This window comes from Oryctolagus cuniculus, chromosome 3, assembly GCF_964237555.1.
Source record: "Oryctolagus cuniculus chromosome 3, mOryCun1.1, whole genome shotgun sequence".
In the NCBI taxonomy this organism is placed as follows: Eukaryota; Metazoa; Chordata; class Mammalia; order Lagomorpha; family Leporidae; genus Oryctolagus; species Oryctolagus cuniculus.
In genome coordinates, this window is record NC_091434.1 from 49,910,483 (window position 1) to 49,933,686 (window position 23,204).

The window sequence follows — 23,204 nt, forward strand, 5'->3', positions numbered from 1 at the left end:
GCAGCTGGGAACAGAACTGGCACCCAAATGGGATGCTGGTGCTGCAGACAGTGGCTTAACCTGCCATGCCACAGTGCCGGCCCCTGATCCATTGTAACTTCTATGTAATATCCCATCTGTGATGACACCATATTGACTACATCCATTCCTCAACTGATGACTCTTTAGACTACTTCTCTTTCCACGGTAAGAAAGCCGTTAGGGGACTTGATCAGCCCTCACCCTGACTGTTGATGAGCAACTTGATATGTTATCCCTCTTAGTATTTTTTTTGTTTGTTCTACTTAATACTTTTGGTTGAATACTGTAATCAATACACAATTCTTCTTAAGTGCTGAAACTTAACTGAAAAATGATCGCTGTTAAATGTAAGAGTGGGAATAAGAGAGGGAAGAGATGTGCAATTCGGGACATGCTCAAGCTGACTTACCTCAAACGGTAGAGTTAGAAACATACCAGGGGATTCCAATTCAATCCCATCAAGGTGGCATGTACCAATGCCATCTCACTAGTCCCAGTGATCAATTTCTGTTCACAATTGATCATAATGATAGGACTAAGAACCAAAGGGATCACAGAAACAAGAATAGTGTCTGCAAATACTAGCTGACAGAATAAAAAAGGGAGAGAATGATCCAACATGGGAAGTGAGATACACAGCAGACCCATAGAATGGCAGATGTCCTAAACAGCACTCTGGCCTCAGAATCAGCCCTTAAGGCATGCAGATCCGGCTGAAAAGCCCATGAGAGTATTTCAGGCATGGAAAGCCAAGACACTCTGGGGGGAAAAAAAACCTAAATGAAAGATCTCCACGAGTGAGATCCCAGTGGAAAGAATGGGTCATCAAAGAAGGAGGTACCTTTCTCTGAAGGGAGGAGAGAACTTCCACTTTGACCATGGCCTTGTCTAAATATGATCAGAGTCAGTGAACTCAGGGGGCTTCCATAGCCTTGGCAGCTCATGACAAGAGCCTAGGGTGATTACTGATGCCATAAACAAGAGTGTCAATTTGTTAAGTCAACAACAGGAGTCACTGTGCACTTACTCCTCATGTAGGATCTCTGTCCTTAGTGTGCTGTACATTGAGATTTAATGCTATAACTAGTACTCAAACAGTATTTTTCACTTTATGTTTCTGTGTGGGAGCAAACTGTTGAAATCTTTACTTAATGTATGCTAAACTGATCTTCTGTATATAAAGACAAACGAAAATGAATCTTGATGTGAATGGAAGGGGAGAGGGAGTGGGAAAGGGGAGGGTTGCAGGTGGGAGGGATGTTATGGGGGGAAGCCATTGTAATCCATAAGCTGTACTTTGGAAATTTATATTCATTAAATAAAAGTTTGAAAGAAAAAAAAAAGAAAGCCATTATGTGCAAGGAAGCCTCTTTCTGCATGTCTTTCTGCATGTGAGTAAAGAGCTTCTCTAGGCGGGTATTTATGGTGTAATTTCGGGACAGAGGCAGTGCACACCTTAAGCATTACCACAGACTACTAAGCTGTCTCCACAGTGGTTGTTTATGTAACAAAGTTGCAAGACCACCTTTCCTCAACCTCCACCTGAGCCTGTTAGATGGTGGCTGTCTGGGGCAGGGGGAGGAGTACTGAATGCAGCCTGGCAACAACAGAGCCCACGGCCCAAATGGAGTCAGCCCTTCTCTCTAACTCAGGGAGTACCTCAATCAACCCACCCACTGCAGGTGCAAGCGAAACCGAAAGTGGCAGTGATAACTACAAGCCCTGGATTCTTTTACACTCCTTGCAACAATGGCTTTTTGTTCTGAACTATGAATAGCTCCATTGTAAGTAATACTGTTAGTAATAAGTGAGCCTGATAACTATGATATAATATGGTAATGTATTTTCTTTGCAAGAATGTTTTTGCAAGAGAAGATACAAACCAAATTATTCCCTGTCAACTCCTGATCATAAACTCATCTATTTTTGAGATGCTACAGCTTACAGTTTAATAATGAGACTTTATATTTTAAAAAAATCTAAGAGTATTTGCCTCTAAAAATGGGTGTTGGGGTCAGCGCTGTGGTGTACTGGGTAAAGCTGCCGCCTACAGAGCCAGCATCCCATACAGGTGCTGGTTCAACTCCCTACTCTACTTCCGATCCAGCTCTCTGCTATGGCCTGGGAAAGCAGTAGAAGATGGCCCAAGTCCTCGGGCCCCTGCACCCATGTAGGAGACCTGGAAGAAGCTCCTGGCTTCTGGCTTTGAATTGGCACAGCTCCAACCATTGCAGCCCATTGGAGAGTGAACCAGCACATAAAAGATACACTCTTTCTTTCTCTCTCTCTCTCTCTCTCTCTCTCTCTCTCTCTCTCTCTTCCTGCCTCTCCTTCTCTCCCTGTGTAACTCTTTCAAATAAATAAATAAATATTTTTTTTAAAAAAAATGGGTGTCAACACCAATGAAGGTGAAATGGGAAATCAATAGGAAAATAGGGGCTGGTGCCATGGCTCAATAGGCTAATCCTCCGCCTGTGGCGCCGGCACATCAGGTTCAAGTCCCGGTCGGGGCGCCAGTTCTGTCCCAGTTGCTCCTCTTCCAGTTCAGCTCTCTGCTGTGGCCAGGGAGTGCAGTGGAGGATGGCCCAAGTCCTTGGACCCTGCACCCGCATGAGAGACCAGGAGAAGCACCTGGCTCCTGGCTTCGGAGCAGTGCCAGCGCACCAGCTGCAGCGGCCACTTGAGGGGTGAGCCAATGGAAAAAGGAAGACCTTTCTCTCTGTCTCTCTCTCTCACTGTCCACTCTGTCCATCAAAAATAAATAGGAAAATAGGAATCTTCACATATATAAATTATAAGGTTATAATCACAATTATTTGATATGCCAGCCACTAGACATGGTAGTTTATAGTCAACAAGCCCTTCCCCCCCAATGAAACTAAGGAGTATATAAATAATTTACTCTTTATTTATTTATCTAATAGGCAGAGAGACAGAGACAAAGAAGTACATCTGCTGATTCATTACCCAACTTATGGCAATGGCCAAAAGTGGGCCAGAGCTGAAACGGGGATCCTGAACACAACCTAGGTCTCCTACAAGTATGAAAGGAACCCAGTCACTTAAGTCATCACCACTGCTTCCAGGGTTCTCTTAACAATTTACTTTTCTTTTAATGTTTATTCATTATTTTCATTTGCTTGAAAATCAGAGAAAGGGAGAAAGAAAAAAGAGAAAGAGATCAAGAGAGAGATCCATGTGTCAGCTCACCCCTACTCCCACCTAAATGTTCATAACAGCCAGGGTTGGGCCAGGTCAAAGCCAGAAGCTAGGAACTCCATCTGGGTTTCCCACATATGTGGTGGGACCCAAGCACTCAGGCCATATTCCACTGCCTCCCAGCATGTATTAGCTGGAAGCTAGAGCTGAAGCAGAGCAGCCAAGCCTGGAGTCGGCACTCAGATATGGGATGTGGGCACATCCCACATGATGGCTTAACCCACTATGCCACAATGCCTGCCCAAACAATTTACTACTTATGTGGTGTCTTTATATTGCTTTATATCACTATGATATGGATTATATTTATAAACATGGCCCCTATATTAATTGAGGGCTTAGGAATAAGCCTGAATTGCTCATATTTAAACAACTCCAATGCCTTCCAGTTTGCACAAAAGGAAAAATCAAATCCAATGGTGATGGACTTGCACTGACATATCCTTATGTTCAACTGCTCATGTCTAAAAGAACACTGCTGACTGTTCTTTTGGTTAAAATAAAATGAAGGAAAAAAATCTGGAACTATTAACTTTATGTTCTCTCAAAAGAATAGCACTAATTAGTTCCACTCCATAATTCTTGTGTTAAAATAACAAGTTCATCTCAGTTCCCCCACAAGTACACTAATATTTTTATACTTTGAGTGTCAAGATATCATTTAAAGTTATTATTCTATTGTGCCCATGAATCAGAGAAAGATAGCATCTGTTTAGTTTCCTCTGAAGCCTAGGAAGGTGTTAAGCATGAGGCCTTTAGCTAAATGTTTGTGGCAGTGGCTTATGACCCATCCCAGCAGCTCACCCAAGCCCACCGTATTTTCACAGCAGGGCACTGGGAGATCCTCAGTCTCAAACTCCCTCCTGTGGGGAGCAAACTGGACTAGACTGAGTTACTGGAATTAAGACTTATTCTATGCATCTGCTCTCCCACAATATGGCGATGGGAGAGGAGTGAACAGCTTCCGCACAGCTGCCTCCAGTTCAACCAATTAACTGTAGGACTTGCTCCTGATTGGAGAGCGGCGTACTCGGCGTGTGGGCAGCCGAGTTGGGATTGGCGGAGGAGGACTATAAAGGAGGAGAGAGACGGCATGCACCAGGAACATCTATGGGGAACATCTAAGGGGAACATCTAGCTGAAGGAACACCCGTGCAGCCCCCAAGAAAGCCGGCCGGCGGTGTGCCGCTCCCCTGCAGAAGTGGGGAATGTGGCCAGGGGGAACTGCCCTTCCACGGAGGTGGAAGGGATAGTAGCCAACCCGGGAAGAACCAGCAGCAAACCCGGGGAGGGCCGAGCAGACGAAAAAACAGCGCAGGGTCCTGTGTCGTTCCTCCATGAAGAGGGGGAGCGACATAATGGTGCTGTGACTCGGATATGAAGCCTAGGCAGGGCTTAGTGTCGTTCCTCCACGAAGAGGGGGAGCGACACCTCCTAAAAGTTGTCCTGTTTTAAAATGAGAATCAGTACAGTCTATGTGATTAACACTCAGCTTTAAAGCCAGAGTATACATGCCAAAGAGACTGGAACTAAGGATTTATTTCTTGTATTCCTACTGGTATCTAGTCCTGGGTTAGGCAGACATAAAAGAGACACTAATAAATGTGTAGTTGTAAAGATTTCCTATCTTTAGTCAACCAGGACTTTCTAGCTCATAACCCAGGTTTCATAGGTTTCTTTATAAAAGAAATGTGCCCCTCTCTGCTTCTTCCCAATTTTAGAAACATCAGGACATTGTCAAATGATTTGATATCAAATTCTGATCCCAGTGAGCAACTGGAAAGATTTTACACCTGCTACAGAATTCTCCCAGTTGAATTTGCTTATCAGTGGGCTGATTTTTCATAAAGTTATGGCAGTTGGAACTGTAGGACTGAACAGAGTGAACAGCCTGTGTCTTTGTGTCAGCCAGAATACTTGCCAGGGAGTGGAGAGAGCTGGGTGGGGAGAGGGCTTCCCAAGCTGTGCAGCTGGGAGACACACCCTGCTCAAGCTGGCTTTCTTGTGGGTAAACAGGTGCACTCATCATCTCAAGACCCCTCCAGAGTCTCTAACAACCGCTGTGAGGATGAAAGCCCAGCAAGGCTAAACTCTCAAGGAACCAAGCCTCATCACAGGAGGGCAGAGAGCTTGGAGATGACAGGATGGTAGCGGAAGTAACCTCACTTCTGGATAGTGCTATTATGCGGATGAGGTTTTTTTAAGCTTAATTCACAAAGACATATTTTAAATATGAAAAGTCATACCGTTTGACTTTTGATCAAGGGGAAGTAGGATAACATCCTTTTGTCTGGCACCAGAGTTTAATGCACGCTCTATCTCCTTGACAAATCACCTACCCACATAAAAAAGACTATTTTCAAGTCACCGCCCTTTAATCCTTAGAGCTTGAAGGGAAAGGGGGCAAATGGCCTTCCCTATAACCATACAGCCAATCACAGGAAGCACTAACTCCTTCCATCCTAGCAGGTCATGATTTTGAAGTCATTACTCTCACAAAAAAGAAGCATTTTTAAGTTTTGTGCCCAACTGAGTCTGCAAATGAGGTTTCTGAACCAAGGAAGCAGGAGCAGACCTATCTCCTATAGGCACGCACCATACGAAACAATTTTCCCTGTGATAGAGAATGGTGCTGGATGTGGGCGTGGGTGGGAGAACCGGAGAAGCAGTGACTTTGGTCACTGTGTTCTGTGGTTCTGAAGACTACCAGTTGTGAAGGGCTGTCAGAGCCATTCAAACATCCCAGTCCTTTAAACAGCGCACGGTGGCTTTTTTGATCTATGTTTTGTGTTTAAGAGGGGTATTCTGAAAAAGGAGCATAGAGCATATTTGAGGCCTACTTTTAAATTTTGTTACTTACTTTACTTGAAAGGTTGGGAAACAGAGAGAGAAACAGAGAGAGAGAGAGAGAATCTCCTCCCCGGGTTCACTCCGCCAAATGCCTGCAACAGCTCAGGCTGGGCCAGGCTTGGAAGCTGAGAGCCGGGAACTCAATTCAAGTCTCTCGTGGGAGGCAGGGTCCCAACGACTCAAGGCATCACCAGCCGCCTCCCAGGGTGTATGTCAGCAAGAAGCTGAAATTAAGAGTGGGGCCAGGACTCAAAACCAGCATTCTGATACGGGTTACAGGCATCCCAAGCGGCCTATTAACCACCACGCCAAATGCCTGCCGAGTTCTACTTTCTAGTAGACAAAACAGGCGGATTCCATTTTCTTTTAAATACTGAGTTAATAATAACTAGTAATCTAAAGTGTGGTATAATATCACTACCATCACCAACAACAATGGTGGTCGCACCTGCTTCCTGCTGCTTTTCTACCTGCCCGACTCCATCCTAAGTGCTTTCAATAAGTTCCTATGCAATTCTAATACCCCTCTGCAGCAGGTATTACTGTCCAGGTTCACAAACAGACAAAATAAGACTCAGCTCATGTCACATGCCGGGCTTGTAACAGGCACCAGATATCCACATCTAGATACTTCAAAGTAAACAAACCTGACGTTATCACACACATGCGCACACCCAATTCTACAAGTCCATTCTGAATTTCCTATTAGAATGAGTGGAACTACCACACCCAAGTTGGAAATATAGGGTTCTCTACTTCTCATATCCAAACCAAATCATTCTATCAACTTTACTTTCCAAGTATCCCTTTCCTCCATTTCTGCTGCTACTGCTGCAGTTCTCTCACTTGGATTATTTCAAGAACTTTCTCAGTGGGCTCCTGGCTTCGAAGTTACCCTCCAGACAGCAAATGAGGGTGACCATCCCATATGAAAATCTAAGGACTTCCTCTGCTTTAAACCTTGCTATGACTCCCAGATAAAGTCCAAGGTCCCAATCCCAGCCCCTATCTGGATTTCAGCATCTGTCTTTTCCAACCCCTTCCTTTTGGTGTTCATCCCCTGCATCCTGCTAAGCTGGGATTCTCTAGGCATAAACGACTGAACTAAATTCCACAAATATGCGGTGCCATGGCTTGAATGTGTTGCCCCAAAGGTTCACTGGTAAAAACTTTATCCCCAATTCATTTATAAATGCTATTTGGAGATAGGGCCTTTGAGAAGTACTTAGGATTAGATGAGGTCATGGGAGCAAGGTCCCCAATGAGGCATTAATGGCTTTATCTGAAGAGGAAGAGAGACCTGAGCTAGCACACCTGCTCCATCTATGAGATGGCTTCCACCAAGCTATGACGAAGCAGGAAGGCCCTCACCAATCCAAGTGAGTGCCAGTGCAATGCTCCCAGTCTTCCTAGCCTCTAGAACCAACTTCTATTCTTTATACGCTATTCAGGCTCAGGTATTTCATTCTAGCAAACAAAGACAGCAGGGTTTTTGTTTTTAAATAATATAAAATAGCTACTCCTCTAAAACATGTATAACTTATTTTAAATTTATCATGAAAATTAAGTCTAACCTTTTTATCATGTTAAAAACCACTTTTAAGAAGAAATAATCCTCTCAAGAAATAAGAAGGGGAAAATGTTAAGATTCATCATATTTTTTAAAGATTTATTTATTTGAAAGGCAGAGTTACAGAGAGGGAAGGAGGGAGGGGGAGGAGAGGGAAGAGGAGGGGCTGGGGGGCAGGGGAGAATATCTTCCATCCACTAGTTCACTCCACAAATGGCCACAATGGCCAGGGCTTGTCCAAACCAAAGCCAGGAGCCAGGAACTCCAGCCTGGTCTCCCATGTGGATTGCAGGGGCCCAAGTATTTGGGTTTTGTGGCATAGAGGGTTAAGCTGTCAACTATGATGCTGGCATCCCACATGGGCAATAATTTGAGTCCTGGTTGCTTCACTACAGATCCAGCTCCCTGCTAATGTGCCTGGGAAAGCAGTGGAAGACCTATGCCACCCTCATGGCAGATCAGGATGGAGATCCTGGTTCCTGGTTTTGGCTTGAACCATCTCTGGCCACTGTGGCCATTTGGAGAGTGAACCAAGAGAAAGAAAATATATCTTTCTCTGTGACTTTCAAATACATTACCTTCATACATACATAAATCTTTTTAACAAGAAGTTGAGAGGCAGAGAGAGACAAAGAGACAGGGCTCCTATCTACTAGCTCGTATCCAACTTCCCACAACAGCTGGGACTGTTCAGGCTAAAGCCAGGAACTCAATCCAGGTTTCACAGATGGGTGACAGGAACTCAACCACTGGAGCCATCATTTGCTGCCTCCCAGAGTGTGCCCTGGCAGGAAGCTGGACTCAGGAGCTAAAGCTAAGAATCAAACCAGGTACTCCAGTACAGAATATGGGTGTATTAACAACTAGGATAAATATCTGCCAGTTTTGTTTTTTAGAGATTTATCTATTTCTTTCATTTCAAAGGCAGAGTGGCAGAGACAGTGTAGGCTTCCATCTGCTGATTCATTCCCCAAATGCCCACAACAGCCAGGGCTGGGTCAGATGGAAGCCATGTGGATGGCAGAACCCAAGTAACTTGGGCCATCATCTGCTGTCTCCTAGGTGCATTAGCAAGAAGCTGGAAGTGAAGACAGGAAGTGGAGGCAGGACTAGTACCCAGGCACTCTGACATGGAATGTGGGCATCCCAAGCAGTGACTTAACCCGCTGCCCAGCAACACCCATCCCTGGCTTTTCATCAAGAATTGAGTTACTCTATTTCCATTGTATTTCTTTACTGTGGCAATTACCATCAGAAATCTTGCTAGCAATGAAGAATGCGGTATGAGTCAGGATCTAATTAGGGAAACAGGCTTCAGTCTCATAATTCAGGGATTTGGCCAGATAGGTGACAGAGAGGCTGAGAAGCCGGTGTACTGTGAGATAACCGCAGGCAGCCTCTCCATGGCCTGTGAGGATTAACAAAGGAGATGCTGTCAGAGCGCAGGGTCACCCGCAGTGGGTGGGGCTGCGGTGACCTGCAGCAGCTCACGGATGCTGCCTGACAGGCCACAGACATCTCCTGAGTTGAAGAGACATGGCTGAGAGTCTGGGAAGCAGGACAAAGTGCCAGAGTGGAGAGACCTACAAGTAGGGAGAGCTGCAGACATCTGCAGTGGAGGCTTGGACATCTTGAGCTGAGTGCTTTTCAGCAGGTGCATTCGAGGAAATGGCCTGAGGCCAGGGAAAGAACCACCTGAAAGGAGGCAAAAACCACATGTGTTAGAGAGAAAGGAATGCACTGCCTCTAATCCTTCGTTCCCCTGCGCCTCTTATTAGCTAGACGCAGCTCCACTCTGGAATCACCCTGGAGGTTTAAAAGGTACAAATGCCTAGAACATGTGATGTATCTGCTGTCTGGGTGCAGCCTTAGCATCAGGAGCTTGAAAATCTCTCCTGGTGAGTCTACTGGTTAAGAACCAACGCATGAGCCAAAGATAGGAGACCAAACCCTAGGAAGTGCAGCCTGCAGAAATCAGCACCCTCCACACAGGGCAGACAATCAGGGAGCCATGGCGTCTGGGATCAGCAAAGATGGCACAAAGGGTGGCTAGGGGCACAGGGTGAAAGCAAACACAAGAAGTGGGAAAAACCACTCAGGCACAACGTCTCCAAGTCCTCCGTGGTCACCTCAAACTGATTGCCTCAGCGGCAGAGTGCCCTCCCTCTTCTAATACTGACTGTTATTCCTCCAGGGCTACTTATCATGTATTGCCAAGCCGGAGCCCTAGCATCTTGCTCTGTGTTCTGGGTCTTCCTGCAGTGCCCCCTCAGGAAAGGCTATTTGTGTCATGTGTCTCCTTCTTTCCCCAAGTGACCATCTTGCTCATTCAGATACTCAGCCGCCATCAATAACAACTAGCAGTTACTGGGCAATATTTTAACCCTTCTGGATAACATCTGCCTGGCAAAACTAACCTTGAATGTATGCATGTTAAGAGAAAAGTCATAGGTTAAGTACATTTTTATGTATCTCTTAAAATGGTGATATATTTAAATCAAATAACATAGGTAATGGCCTAACAATGGATCATCATGATTTTAAAATTTACAAGTGATTTATTGTAGCTTGTTTTTATCACAACCCTACTCGTCGGCTAATGTGCTTGGGAAAGCAATGGGTGATGGTCTGAGAACTTGGGCTCCTGCCCAAGACCCCATGGAGTTTCAGGCTCTTGGCTTTGGCTTGGCCCATGGCTTGTCACATTGCCATCTGGCATCTGGGGAGTGAATAAATGGATGTATGACCTCTTTCTCTGTCTCTCCCTCTCTATTACTCTGCCCTTCAAAAAAATAATCAACATATCTAAATACACAAGTAAATAATAATGAGTAATTAATGTCAATTGGGAAGGAAAAACATAAGCATAATCTCATGTAATTATAAAAGTAATAGTAAATGTGTCAGGATTTCCCTTTCACATTTTTATTTATATATTTGAGAGGTAGCGAGAGAGTTCCCATCTGCCACTTTACTCCCCAAATGCCTGCAATGGCTGGGGCGGAATCAAGGAGGTGGGAATTCAATCCAAATCTCCATGTGGGTGGCAGGAACCCAATTACTTGAGCCATTGCCACTGCCTCCCAGGGTCTGCACTGGCAAGAAGCTGGAGCCAGGAATTGGACCCAGGCACTCCGGTGTGGGACTTGGGCTTCCTAACCACTATGCTAACCACCTGTCCCTCACTAGAATCCTATCATAAAAATACGACCTCAGGCAAAGGCATTAGGGAATCATTTTTTACTAGCATGTGAGAAGAATCTAACAATCTCTCTGCAAATAGAATCTCTACACACACTCCAGGCTAAATCAGTGTTCAACTAGTGCTAGACAGATTAAACAATGTCTAAGAACTCTACTTATTGGTAAAAAAAAAAAAAAAAAAAAAAAAAAAAAAACTTTCTGGGTAACCTTTTTAAGAATAAATGACTGCAATTTTTCAAGATACTATTAGCTGCAGTGAGATTTACTCAGACACCCAAGATGAAGAGAAATGTCTAATTCATCATGGTTGATCCGCATAGCTATGAAAATGGCCTAGACAAGGTTAAAGGACATTCCAAGTCCTTAATCAGAACAGCTCCACTGAATGTGCCTGGGGGAATCTGTGCATCTGGGAACCGTCCACACAGTGCATGACCTTGTTTAGTGACAACAAAGGGGACAAAGATTTGAGAAAGAGAAGGAACAGGACACAGTCTCCCGCAGCAAAACCAAGCCAAACAAGAAAAAACATTCACAATTGTTTCAGGGAAAAGAATGGCTCTAGGTTGAAGTTTTAAATTAGAAAATATTTTCTTCGGTTAGTAGAAAGGGCAATCAAGGAATAAAGACAAATATTTTTCAAAACGTGTGACTGTCTATTTCTCCCTTTTGATTTCTTACAGAGGGCAGATTTAAAGATTATCACATACACACAAACACATCCGGTTGCTTTCTCTTAGTTACAGCAAGTGCCAGTTCTAGGGACAAGCACGTCAGACTTTTCTATGAGACGAGAATGCTTAAGTGTAGCTGGCTCCACAACTTAAAGCCAACAATACAGCAGAACGACCTATAAAGAATATGGTATTGTTGAATCAGCTATGGGTAAACATTAATAGTGAGAAACATGATGAAACAGGAAACAGGAGGCATTTATAGATTTTCCTTTTTACTAAAAGGATTATATGGGGAGTTTCCAGTAAAAGGAAGATTTTTAAATATCCCACATCTTTATAGCAGGCAAAAATGCAGAGGCTGATGCTACAGTCAGAAAAAAATATATGTAAGAATTTCTTCCACATAATATGGTGGATTAGGGACTTTGATTGGTTATATCACAGTCTTATTAAATATAATATAATATAATATAATATAATATGCCATGGACTCAAGCCTTGTGTCAACAGGTGGTTAAGACTACATGAAGGCTGATAAAAACCACAATCTATCTACTTAAGCCCTCCTTCATAAATGCCTGTGACAGCTGGTTCATTAAGTCCATGGACAGCTCACTAAAGTGGTGCTCCTATGCCTGAACACAGTGTGAGTTCCCTAGCATGTGTTTCTTAGCACATAGCTGAGTTGCCTAAAGGTCTTGTCTGAGGGGTGAGAGAGGAAACAGCCATTTTTGTTTGCTTGAGATAATCCAAATACGTTCATGAAATCCTTCTTAGGTTTCTAGGGTAAGAAAGAACAATAAAAATCCTTCTTCCCATCCCAACCCTACCTTCAACACAAAGAATAGTATCCTTAAGTTTAAGGATAGCTAAGAGGAATTCTAAACTACAAAAAGACAGGGTTCATTTGCTGGGGGCCAGCAACCCACAGGCATTTCTTACCTGATGTGGCCAATCAATTCAATAAGCTTGTGACTAAAAAAATAAGCTGTCAGCTCGGACACGTGACTCAAGACTGAGCAGACCCCAAATAGTGTTGTAGTTCCGTTCAGGTCTTCCAGATGCCAGTACAGAAAGGTGAACACGAAGCCATATCCAAACCCCATGAACCAAGCCACGAACAACACAGAGCCGTATTGCACACTGCAGAGCAGCCTGATCAAGTCCCAGAAGCTGAAGGTCTGCGAGGGGCTTGTGGTGGGCGGCGTGTCCTCTGAGGACTCTGCAGAATTGTTCCTCTCCACCTGGGGGATCTCCACCTCCTTCCCCTTATCGTTGCTTTTGAAGTGGTTGTAACGAAACCGGAACTGAGTAGCAACAATCAAGGCCATGGTCATGAGAACGCCAAAGACGATGAAGACGATCTGGTAGTTCCGGTACTCCGGGGGTTTACACCCCTTTCCATCAATGAGCACATCTATGTGGGTGTAGTCAATCCCAATGCCCACAGACAGCATGGCCAAGCCCCAGCCCAGGGAGCCCCACATGCGCTGCAGCCCATAGCGGTCTCTGTGTTTTCCCAGATACTGGAGAGTCACTGTGTCCACAATCGTGACAGAAGAGGCACTGAAAAATTCTCCTATTATGACAACTACCAGGATCACCAAGAATATAGCTTCAACTTCTTGTTGATCATAAACAAGAGTGACTTGGTCAGAAGGTAAAGATTTGGTGGTAGTGATAATAGCAGTGGTTGTCTCCCTGGTTACATTTTCTGGGGGAGTAGGGGTTGTGCTTGGGCTCAAGGTCAAGTCCACAGGATGGTGAGTAGGTTCATATGTCTGGAGTGGCAGAATAGACTCACTAGTGTTTGAAACTGTTGAAAAGCTAATGGGGTCTGTGATATTAGAGCCTGTTTCTGTTGGCGACCATTTAGAAGGAAGCAGGTTCCTCTTTTCACGCATTTTTGGTGATGTGGTAAGGAAAGCGATACCAGAGGAATTTGTTGGCAGGATGGTAAACAGGTGACTTGAGTTGGTGGGAGGTGCTGTTGGAGCAATCTTTGGTACACATCTCAAGGTAGCAGGTTTGACAAACCCAATGCCCAGGTTGAATAAAACCCAACACAAAAGGGAAAAGAGGAGGACAATTTTGCCTTTTTTAAAGCGATCTGCAACTACACCCCAAAAGGGGGCACTGCAGAACTCAATGAAGTATCGAATACCTACTAACAGTCCACTCTGGCTTGGTGACATTCCCAGCTGTTTATAATACACAGGCAAAAGTGGGTAGAGCGAGCCATAGGCAGAGTAAAAGAAAAAGTAAAAGACCTTGGAGATTAGAAGATCGTTGTTTATTTTAATACAGTGCTTCTCTATCCAGTCTACTTCCTCCTCGGGAAGAGCAGACGTCTCTGTGGAGGAGGGTGTCTCATTGGAAGGTGGGTCTGGCTCCCTGGAAATACCATTGAATGGATCAGCAAGCACGTATTTTCTCTTCTGCTCCTCTTCATCATCAGTTAAGATAGCAACTTTGTCGTCGGCCGCCATGGCTTGCCACCACCATCGGAAAGTTTATGACCTTCAAGATTTTGATTGTAGATCTGTGAAATAAAATTTAAAAGATGGCTTAGGAGTGAAATTCATAATATGTAAGCACAAAATTTCACCTTGCAGGAAATGGAGAGATTTCACACTGCAGCTAAAGTCATAATTGTGAGAGAGCATTTGCATCACTTACTGCTTACAACCACACAATATCACTAAAGAAAAATAGGTTTACAAAAAGCAAATATTCTTGGTGGCCACTGACTGACTGACTACATCTTCCAATGTCAGATTTATAACACAGGTTCTTCTCAATCTTTTCACTGATTCCCAGGGAAAATGTACAAATGATTGGAATTATGTCTAAACTAAATACAGGGAGTTGAAAATAAACTCCATTTATAGTCTCTGGGTTTTATTTTTCAAACAAGTCAACTGCATTATGAAGTCTGGGATAATTTAGAAAATAAAGGTGGCTAAAACCATTCAGTTGCTGTACAAAAAGAGAAAGGAGTACCACCTACCACCACATAAGCAATGAGAACGAGAGTCCGAGTCATCCACGAGTTGCTCGAACTACACGTGTTCCTCCAAAGTGCTTTTGGACTACAATTCAAGAAAACTTCAGAAAAAAATAGCATTTACTGAAACCCTACCTTGTGCCAAAGAGTAGCTATCTTAACATGTATACTTTCATATCTGTCACCACTATGTCCCTATCCTCTGATCCATTTTACAGATGAGAAATGAGATTTTAGTAAGTGCCAGAGCCAGAACTTGCGCCCTGCTACAATGGCCTCAGAACGCACGCTTTAGTAAACTCTACTAAACTGACATATACCACATTTTGGGTAATAAAATGTTGTTAAATCTTTTGAAGAGAAGAGGTTTTCATAGGACAAATCAGGAATATATGCAAGATATAAATTTACAGGAACTATTCCAAATTACAGCAGAATTTTCTTATACTGTACAAATGATTAAAGGGTTTAATAATAAAGTCTTGCTTAGGTCAAGATTTAGAATGCCTAGTTCTGATGAACATATTCTGGTGGAAAGAGGTATATACATTAAATATTTCTTCATTCTTTTCATCTTCTCTAGCAGACTAAAATAGCAATGTCATTTGCCACCCTCTTAGAATAGATCTTGGTCTCCCTTTTCACAAAATGAAGAATATCATTCTGGAAATCTTCCAGGGTCATGTTCATAAACATTTCTTAATCTCTACAAAGTTCCTAGGTAGACGACAAAAACACAACTCAATGAAGCCTGCAGTAGATCCATTTACCAAATTCAGGTGGCATTGTAGCTATAAGGCTGGAAAATGATCATGTGTTTTGGTTCTTGTTTTAAAGAATTTTTGTAATTAAGGAAAATATTCACATAACATAAAATCAACCATTCAGTGGTATTTAGCACATTCACAATGCCACAGAGCTACCACCACTATTTAGTTCCTAAATTCTGTTTTCTTTTTTACTTATTTGAAAAGCAGAGAGACAAAGATAGGAAGGAAGGGAGGGAAAGTTCCCATCCACTGGTTCACTCATCAAGTGCCCGGAACAAGTAGGGCTAGGTCAGGCCAAAGCCGGGAGCCAAGCACTCAATCCAGTGCTCACACATAGGTGCCAGGAACGCAGCCACTTGAGCCATCACCTGCTGCCTCCCAAACTGTGCAGCAGCAGGAAGCTGCAATCTGGCGCAGAACTGGGACTCGAACCCAGGCACTCCAATATGGTTATACATATCCCAAGTAGCACCTTAATGCTATGTCAAATACCTGCCTTTCAAGTTTTTCTTTTTCAAAACATACATTTATTTATTTATATGAAAGGCACAGCTAGAAAGAGAGAGAGAGAGAGAGAGAGAGAGAGAGAGAGAGATTGATTGGTTCACTCCCCAAATGGCCACAACATGGGTGGCAGTGGCCCAGGCACTTGGGCCATCTTCTGCTGTTTCCCATGCACATAAGCAAAGAACTGGATTGGAAGTGGAGCAGCCAGGTCTCAAACTGGCACTCATATGGAATGCTAGCATCACAGGTGGCGGCTTAACCTGCTGCATCACAGTGCTGGACCTCCAACCCCACCCCGCCCACTGCCATGTTTTTCTTAATGGTGTAAGAAAAAGGTGGGTTTTTTTTTTTCCCTGCTAGAAGACTTGAAAAGCAAAATCCAATCTCTGCTGCCTAGCTATGAAAGACTTTCTTCGATCTTCTATGGTTATTTCTCCATCATTAGTGCCTTCATCTAACACAGCAGCTGCAATTCCATTTCATTACCTAGAAAGAACTTCTTGGACTTATTTGCTGGATTGATTTAATTCCTGAACTCAAAACTGAAAGAAAATGTTTTTTGTGTTTAAAATGTATAAAATTTTATGACACTTTCTCTGGGTAAAGAGGGCAGATTGAACATATCTAGTTTGACTCCTTCCCTGAACCCCGCTAAAATGACAATAAATGTAAATACATTTTTAAAGCCATGATCCCATCTAGGAAAAGATAAAGAGCACATAGTAGCAATAAAATAAAAATCTGGCTGGCGCCGCGGCTCACTAGGCTAATCCTCCACCTTGCGGCGCCGGCACACCGGGTTCTAGTCCCGGTCAGGGCGCCGGATTCTGTCCCGGTTGCCCCTCTTCCAGGCCAGCTCTCTGCTGTGGCCTGGGAAGGCAGTGGAGGATGGCCCAGGTGCTTGGGCCCTGCACCCCACGGGAGACCAGGAGAAGTACCTGGCTCCTGCCATCGGATCAGCGCGGTGCGCAGGCCGCGGCGGCCATTGGAGGGTGAACCAACGGCAAAGGAAGACCTTTCTCTCTCTCTCTCTCACTGTCCACTCTGCCTGTCAAAAAAATAAATAAAAATAAATAAAATTCTGAGGGCTGGCACTGTGGCACAGTGGGTTGACACTAGCTCAAGTCCTGGCTGCTCCACTTCCAATCCAGTTCCCTGCTAATGCACCTGAGAAAGCAGAAGAAGATGGCCCAAGTGCTTGAGCCCCTGCACCCACATGGGAGACCCAGATGAAGCTCCTGGCTCCTGGCTCTGGCCTGGCTCAACCCTCACCATTGTGGCCATTTGGGGACTGAATCAATGGACAGATTTCTTTCTGCCTTTCTCTGTGTACTATGCCTTTCAAATAAATAAATAAATAAATCTTTTTTTAAAAAAAAATCTGGAAACCAGAAAGTTGTTAGACAATTGGTAAATGACACTAGATCTGAGAAAACTGAAATCCTGGTTAACAGAGGGGAAAGTCAAGAGCTAATATAATTTACTACTCCGAATCCCTTAAGGACTCATGAGTTGGCCATACTAGGTTTACCTGCTAGTTAATTTATACTTGGTGGGTGGGAGAGACTGCTATCTATCATTGAGTTGATGGAGACTGCACCCCAACTCAGAATGTCTAATTCCCCTCCCCACTCTACACAGCTGGTCAAACAACTACAGGTTTTCCCCCTGCAGAGATGAAACAGAGGTTCTGTAACCACAGAGTACCCAGCAGAGTTGAGAGTATAGCAGTACCATGCTGAACACAGGGCATCAAGTGAGCACACGCATCCTGGGTCCTGAGCCCTGCCCTCCCCCCCACACACCTCCCCTCTCACTTCCAGTTTTAGGTTCCCAGAGGCTGCAAGACTTTCGTCTCCAGGCAGGAAACTGGAAGGCTCCTCTCTAGAGAAGCTGCCAACTCTGAAGCCTCCCCAGCTAAATAACCCAACCAAGTCACTCTCCACAGGAGTTCAGAATCATCGGCCCTTCCTCTAAACAGGAGTGGTTCCAAAAGTTACCAGAAAGAAAATTGAGAGAGAAAAAAAAAAAAGCATGAAAGAAAAAGCCCAGAGAAAACAGAAGGTATGTAAGAAGGAAAATGTTTTAGGTGTATTATTATATCTTCAGAAATAGAAAATTATGTAACTATGAAATAAACAGGAGAGCTTTTCAAAGGAGGAGCTTGGGGCAGATAAAAGAAACGAATGCTCAAATGATAGAGATGACTGCAAATTACAGGTATCACAGCATAAACGAAGTATTAAGGGACGATATAAAATAAGATTTTAAGGCAATTTCTTAGGAAAATGAAGAAAAAGACAACAATACAGATACCTCTACTTCACATGATATATGAAAATCAAATCCAGATGCACTGCACAGACAAAATAAAAGATATCATAATTTTTAGAAGAAAATATTTTAAAAAGACATTTTAAAGACCTAAGGATAGAAAATGATCTATTAGAGAGTGTGGGGAGCAACCCGGACTGGACTGAGTTACTGGAATTAGGACTTATTCTATGCATCTGCTCTCCCACAATATGGCGCTGGGAGAGAAGAAAACAGCTTCTACGCAGCTGCCTCTTGCCAACTTGAGTGATGACCTCCAGGAGCTGATCCTGCTCCTGATTGGAGGAGAGCAGCGTACTCGGCGTGTGGGCAGCCGAGTTGGGATTGGCGGAGGAGGACTATAAAGAAGGAGAGAGACGGCATGCACCAGGAACATCTAAGGGGAACACCTGTGCAGCCCCCGAGAGAGCCGGCCGGCGGTGTGCCGCTCCCCTGCGGAAGTGGGGAAAGTGGCCAGGGGGAACTGCCCTTCCACGGAGGTGGAAGGGACGGTAGCCAACCCGGGAAGAACCAGCAGTAAACCCGGGAAGGGCCGAGCAGACAAAAGAACAGCACAGGGTCCTGTGCCGTTCCTCCACGAAGAGGGAGAGCGACATAATGGTGCCGTGACTCGGATATGAAGCCTAGGCAGGGTTTAGTGTCGTTCCTCCACAAAGAGGGGGAGCGACAAGAGAGGACACAAAATTACTAAGCATTAAAGAAAAAAAAATTGGACTATAGTAAGAACTTCTGTTCATTAAAGTTCAACACTGGGGCCAGTGCTGTGGCGTAGTGGCTAAAGCTTCCACCTGCAGTGCCAGCATCCTATATGGGCACCGGTTCAAGTCCCAGCTGTTCCACTTCTGATTCAGCTCTCTGCTAATGTGCCTGGGACAGCAGTAGAAGATGGCCCAAGTGCTTGGGCCCCTGCACCCACATGGGACATCTGGAAGATGTTCCAGGCTCCTGGCTTTGGATCAGCCCAGCTCTGGCCATTGTGGCCATTTGGGGAATGAACCAGTGGATGGAAGACATCTCTCTCTCTCTCTCCCACTCCCTCCCTCCCTCTCTCTCTCTCTCTCTCTCTCTTTCCCTCACTCCTTCCCTCCCTCCCTCTCTCTGCCTCTGCCTCTCTGTAACTGTGCCTTTCAAATAAATAAATCTTTAAAGTTCAACACTAAAGATTGAGCTGGCAAGTCAAAGAGTGAGAGAAAATATTCTGCTGAGGGTTTCATATATATATATGAAAAAATATATATGTATTTGACAAAAGAATGTATCCATATAAATAAATAATATTCCTTAAAAATCAACAGGAAAGGGATGGGTGCTTGGGCAGCAGTTAAGACCTCTCTTCAGATGCACACATCACACACCAGAGTGCCTAGGTTCAAGTCCTGGTTCTGCTTCCCATCCCAGCTGCCTGCTAACGCGCACCCTGTAAGGCAGCAGGCAGTGGCTAAAGTGCTTAGATCCCTGCCATCTACATGGGACACCCAACTGAAGTCCAACTCCTGGCTTCAGCTTGGCTCAGCCCTGCCTGTCATGGGCATTTGGGGAGTAAGCCAGCATATCTCCCACCCCCTTCCGCATTTCAAAGAAACAAAAATAAATAAATCTGTTCTGGAAAAATGTCAGAAATCCCCATAGGAAAAATAAGCAGAAGACTTGAAAAGGCACTTCACAAAATGGCTTATACAAATGACCAATAAACACATACAAAGATGCCCCCACTTAATTAGTCACCAGTTAAAGCAAACCAAAATTGGAATGCAGTATTGCAGATTTTTTGATAAATGACTAAAATGAAAAAGATGGATAATACCAAATGTTGATAAGAATGTGAAACAACAGACCTCTCACAGATTACTGGTAGAGATGTAGCTTGGTATGCTACTTTGAGAACTGTTTGAGAATAGCTACTAAACTTGAATGCATTCTGTGGAGGTCACTGGTTCCAGGCAATGAGGAAGCCCCTGGTCAAAATCCTCAGCTATAAGGAAATCACTAGTGATAGAAAAGCCCCTAGCTGGCAATCTGTATCAGATATGCATTGCCCAGATTATAATCCACCATGCAGCAGGTGTCAGCTTCCAGCTGCCCTGCTGGCCCACTGCTCCCTTGCAGCATATTTTAATAAGTCAAACTCTGCTCACTCCTCCCCCGATTCTATTGCTGGTGAATTCATTCACCACTGGCAACAACAGGGCACTTTACCTCAGCTGAGGTGGTGCTAGAGAAGGTGACGCAGAAAGCTGGGGCTTCCGTCTAGACAGGAATGAGGCCACAGGGTCAGTGGAGACTCCCGGGGAGCCCCGGCCGCCATCCCCTCTGTCAATAACAAGATACCTTAGATCCCACACCCCTCCCTCACAGGGGTGGTGTCAGAGGAGGGAGGCAAAGAAGCAGGGCTCTTTCCAGGGATGGGCAAGCAGTGGGTGTGTGAAGAGCGGGGGGGGGGGGGGGGAGTGGGGGGGGGGTCGGGGCCGGGGGGGAGGCCTCCTGGGGAGAGCCTCCACCCTCAGGTGTCACCAGGGGCTGAGTGGGGAAGCTGGACTTCCACTTCCACCTGCAGCACTGAAGTCGCAGCCCACTCCCTCAGCACAGCAGGTGCAGAAAAACGCAGCTCAGCAGAAGATTTAAATAAAACTCAAAGTCTCATAATGTAATACCCAAAATGTCCAGATTTCAGTAAAAAATCACCCTTCACACCAAGAAGACTTCAAACTGAATGAAGAGAATCAACAGATGCAAAACCGAGTTACAGGAATGTCTGAGTGATCTGACAACAATTTTCAAGCAGCCATATAAAAACGCTTCAATAGGCAATTACAGACATGCTCAGAATGAAACCAAGTAACAAATATATAACAGAAAATGGAAATTTTAGAGCTTGAAAACATAGTAACCAGAATGCAAAAAAATTTCAAAAGATGGACTCAATAGCAGAATAGAGGGGACAGAAGGAAGAATCAGTACACCGGAAGCTAGAAAAGAAATTATGCAATCTGCACACAGAAATAATAGACTGAAAAAACATCAGCAGTATCTCAATGACCTGAGAGACTGCAACAAAAAACCTAACATTCATGTCATCGGAGTTCTAAAGGAGAGGAGAAAAAGGCAGTGAAGGCATTGGGGAAATAGCAGTCAAAGAAGTAAGACTTCACAAATTTGCAGAAAACATAAACCTACATATTGCAGAAGCCAAGCAACTCCCAACAGGATAAACCTAAAAACAGCCCACACTGAGACACAAGTCAAACGTTTGAAAACTGCCATCAGAGGAAAAATCTGGAGGGCAGAGGAAAGGAATCACAACTTACCAATAAAGGAAAAATAATTCAAATGACAGCAGATTTCTCGTCACAAACCATGGATACCAAAAGGGAGTGGCACAAACTGTTCTAACTGCTGAAAGAAAATAATTATTAACTTAGAATACCATATCCATAAAAAAACCCAAAAACAAGGAAACTAATTATCAGTATCCTTCATAAGCCTAAGGGGGAAAAATACTTACCAAAATACTAGAATAGAGAATTATATACTATCACCAAGTGGAGTTCATTCCAGGGATATAAGGCAAAGGCAATATTTGAAAATCAATTAATATAATCCAACATATTAATAAGCTAAAAAAGAAAGAAACTAGGAGCTGAAACTGTGGCTCACAGGTCAAGCTTGGGGCGTTGGTATCCCACATTGTAACGCCTGGTTCAAGTTCTGGCTGCTCCACTTCTAACCCAGCCTCCTGCTAATGCATCCTAGGAGGCAACAAATAATGGCTCAAATGCTTGTGCCTCTGCCACCCACATGGGAGACCTAGACTGTGTCTCAGACGCCTGGCTTCAGCCTGGCCCAGCAGGAGCTGCTGTGGGCTTGGAGAATGAACCAGTGGATGAAAGAGCTTTCTCTCTCCCACTGTCTCTGCTTTTCAAGTAGATAAAAAATTACACATTTAAAAAAAATTTACATGATCTCATCAAATACTGCAGAAAAAGCACTTGACAAAATTAAATATTATTCACGTTAAAGTCTCAGAAAAATTGGAAGAGAGAACTTCCTCAACTCGATAAAGATTACCTACAGACACCTACAGGTAACATTACACTTCATGGTGAAAGACTGAACGCTTTTTCTCTGAGACAGGAAACAAGGCAAGACTGTGCTCTCACCACTCTTATGCAACACAGTGCTGGAAGTTCTAGCTAGTGAGTAGGAAAGAAAAGGAAACAGAAGACATCCAGGTCAAAAAGCAAGATCTAAACTGTTCCTGTTCTCACCTGACATGATTGTCCACATAGTAAATCCCAAGAAATCTACAAAGACTAACAGAACTAGTGAGCTCAGGGAGTTCCCCAGGATACAAGATAAACATACAATAAAGTCAATTGCATTTCTACAGAGTATCAATGAACATGTGGACACCAAAATTTAAAATACAATACTGGGGTGAGCATTTTGCACAGCAGTTAAGACACCCCTTGGGAAAGCCTCACCCCTCATATCAGAGTGCCTGCGTTTGAGTTCCAGCTCCACTCCCAATTCCAACTTCCTGCTCATGCACATCCTGGAAGGCTCAAGTTCTTGGGTCCCACCACCTCCATAAGAGACCCAAATTGAGTTCCTGGGTCTTGGCTTCAGTCCAGCCCAGCCCAGCCCTACCTCAGCTGTTGTGTGCATTTCAGGAGTAAACCAGGAGATGGGTGATAGGTCAGTGTCTGTTTCTCTCTCTCTCTCACCCCTACACTCCCTTACAAAGACTTTTAAATTAAGTATAATAGAATTTATGATTGTTTTAAAAAAAGGAATACTTAAATATAAATTAATAAACCATGCAAGGAACTGTATGCTGAAAACCACAAAATGCTGATTAAGACAAGTTATAGACTGGAAAGAGAGACAAGCAAACCACATATCGATGCAAGAATTAGTTCCTATAATAGATAAAGATTCTCAAAACTTAAAAATACAACTAGAAAGTGAACAAACGATGTGATGAGACATCTGCCAAAGAAGGAACAAGAGCATAGATGCTAAGCACATGGAGAAGTTCAGCATCT

The 23,204-nt window shown here is 44.0% G+C and overlaps 1 protein-coding gene across 8 annotated transcripts in view; it reads right to left on the reverse strand.

The window, feature by feature from the left end:
- The window catches only part of MFSD6 (major facilitator superfamily domain containing 6), an 89,544-nt gene that overhangs the window by 45,640 nt on the left and 20,700 nt on the right, over positions 1–23,204 (reverse strand). For 5 of the 8 annotated variants that reach the window (XM_070070460.1, XM_051848355.2, XM_051848350.2 and 2 more), the window contains exon 2: positions 12,484–14,083. The exons of 1 other annotated variant lie outside the window; for it this stretch is intronic. In XM_070070460.1, coding sequence (XP_069926561.1) covers positions 12,484–14,030 — 1,547 coding nt within the window. In that variant the 5' untranslated portion in view covers positions 14,031–14,083. Of the gene's footprint in view, positions 1–12,483; positions 14,084–14,551; positions 14,611–21,464; positions 21,553–23,204 lie in introns of those variants that run through there. 2 more of the 8 variants (XM_051848352.2, XM_051848354.2) reach the window with 2 other exon arrangements.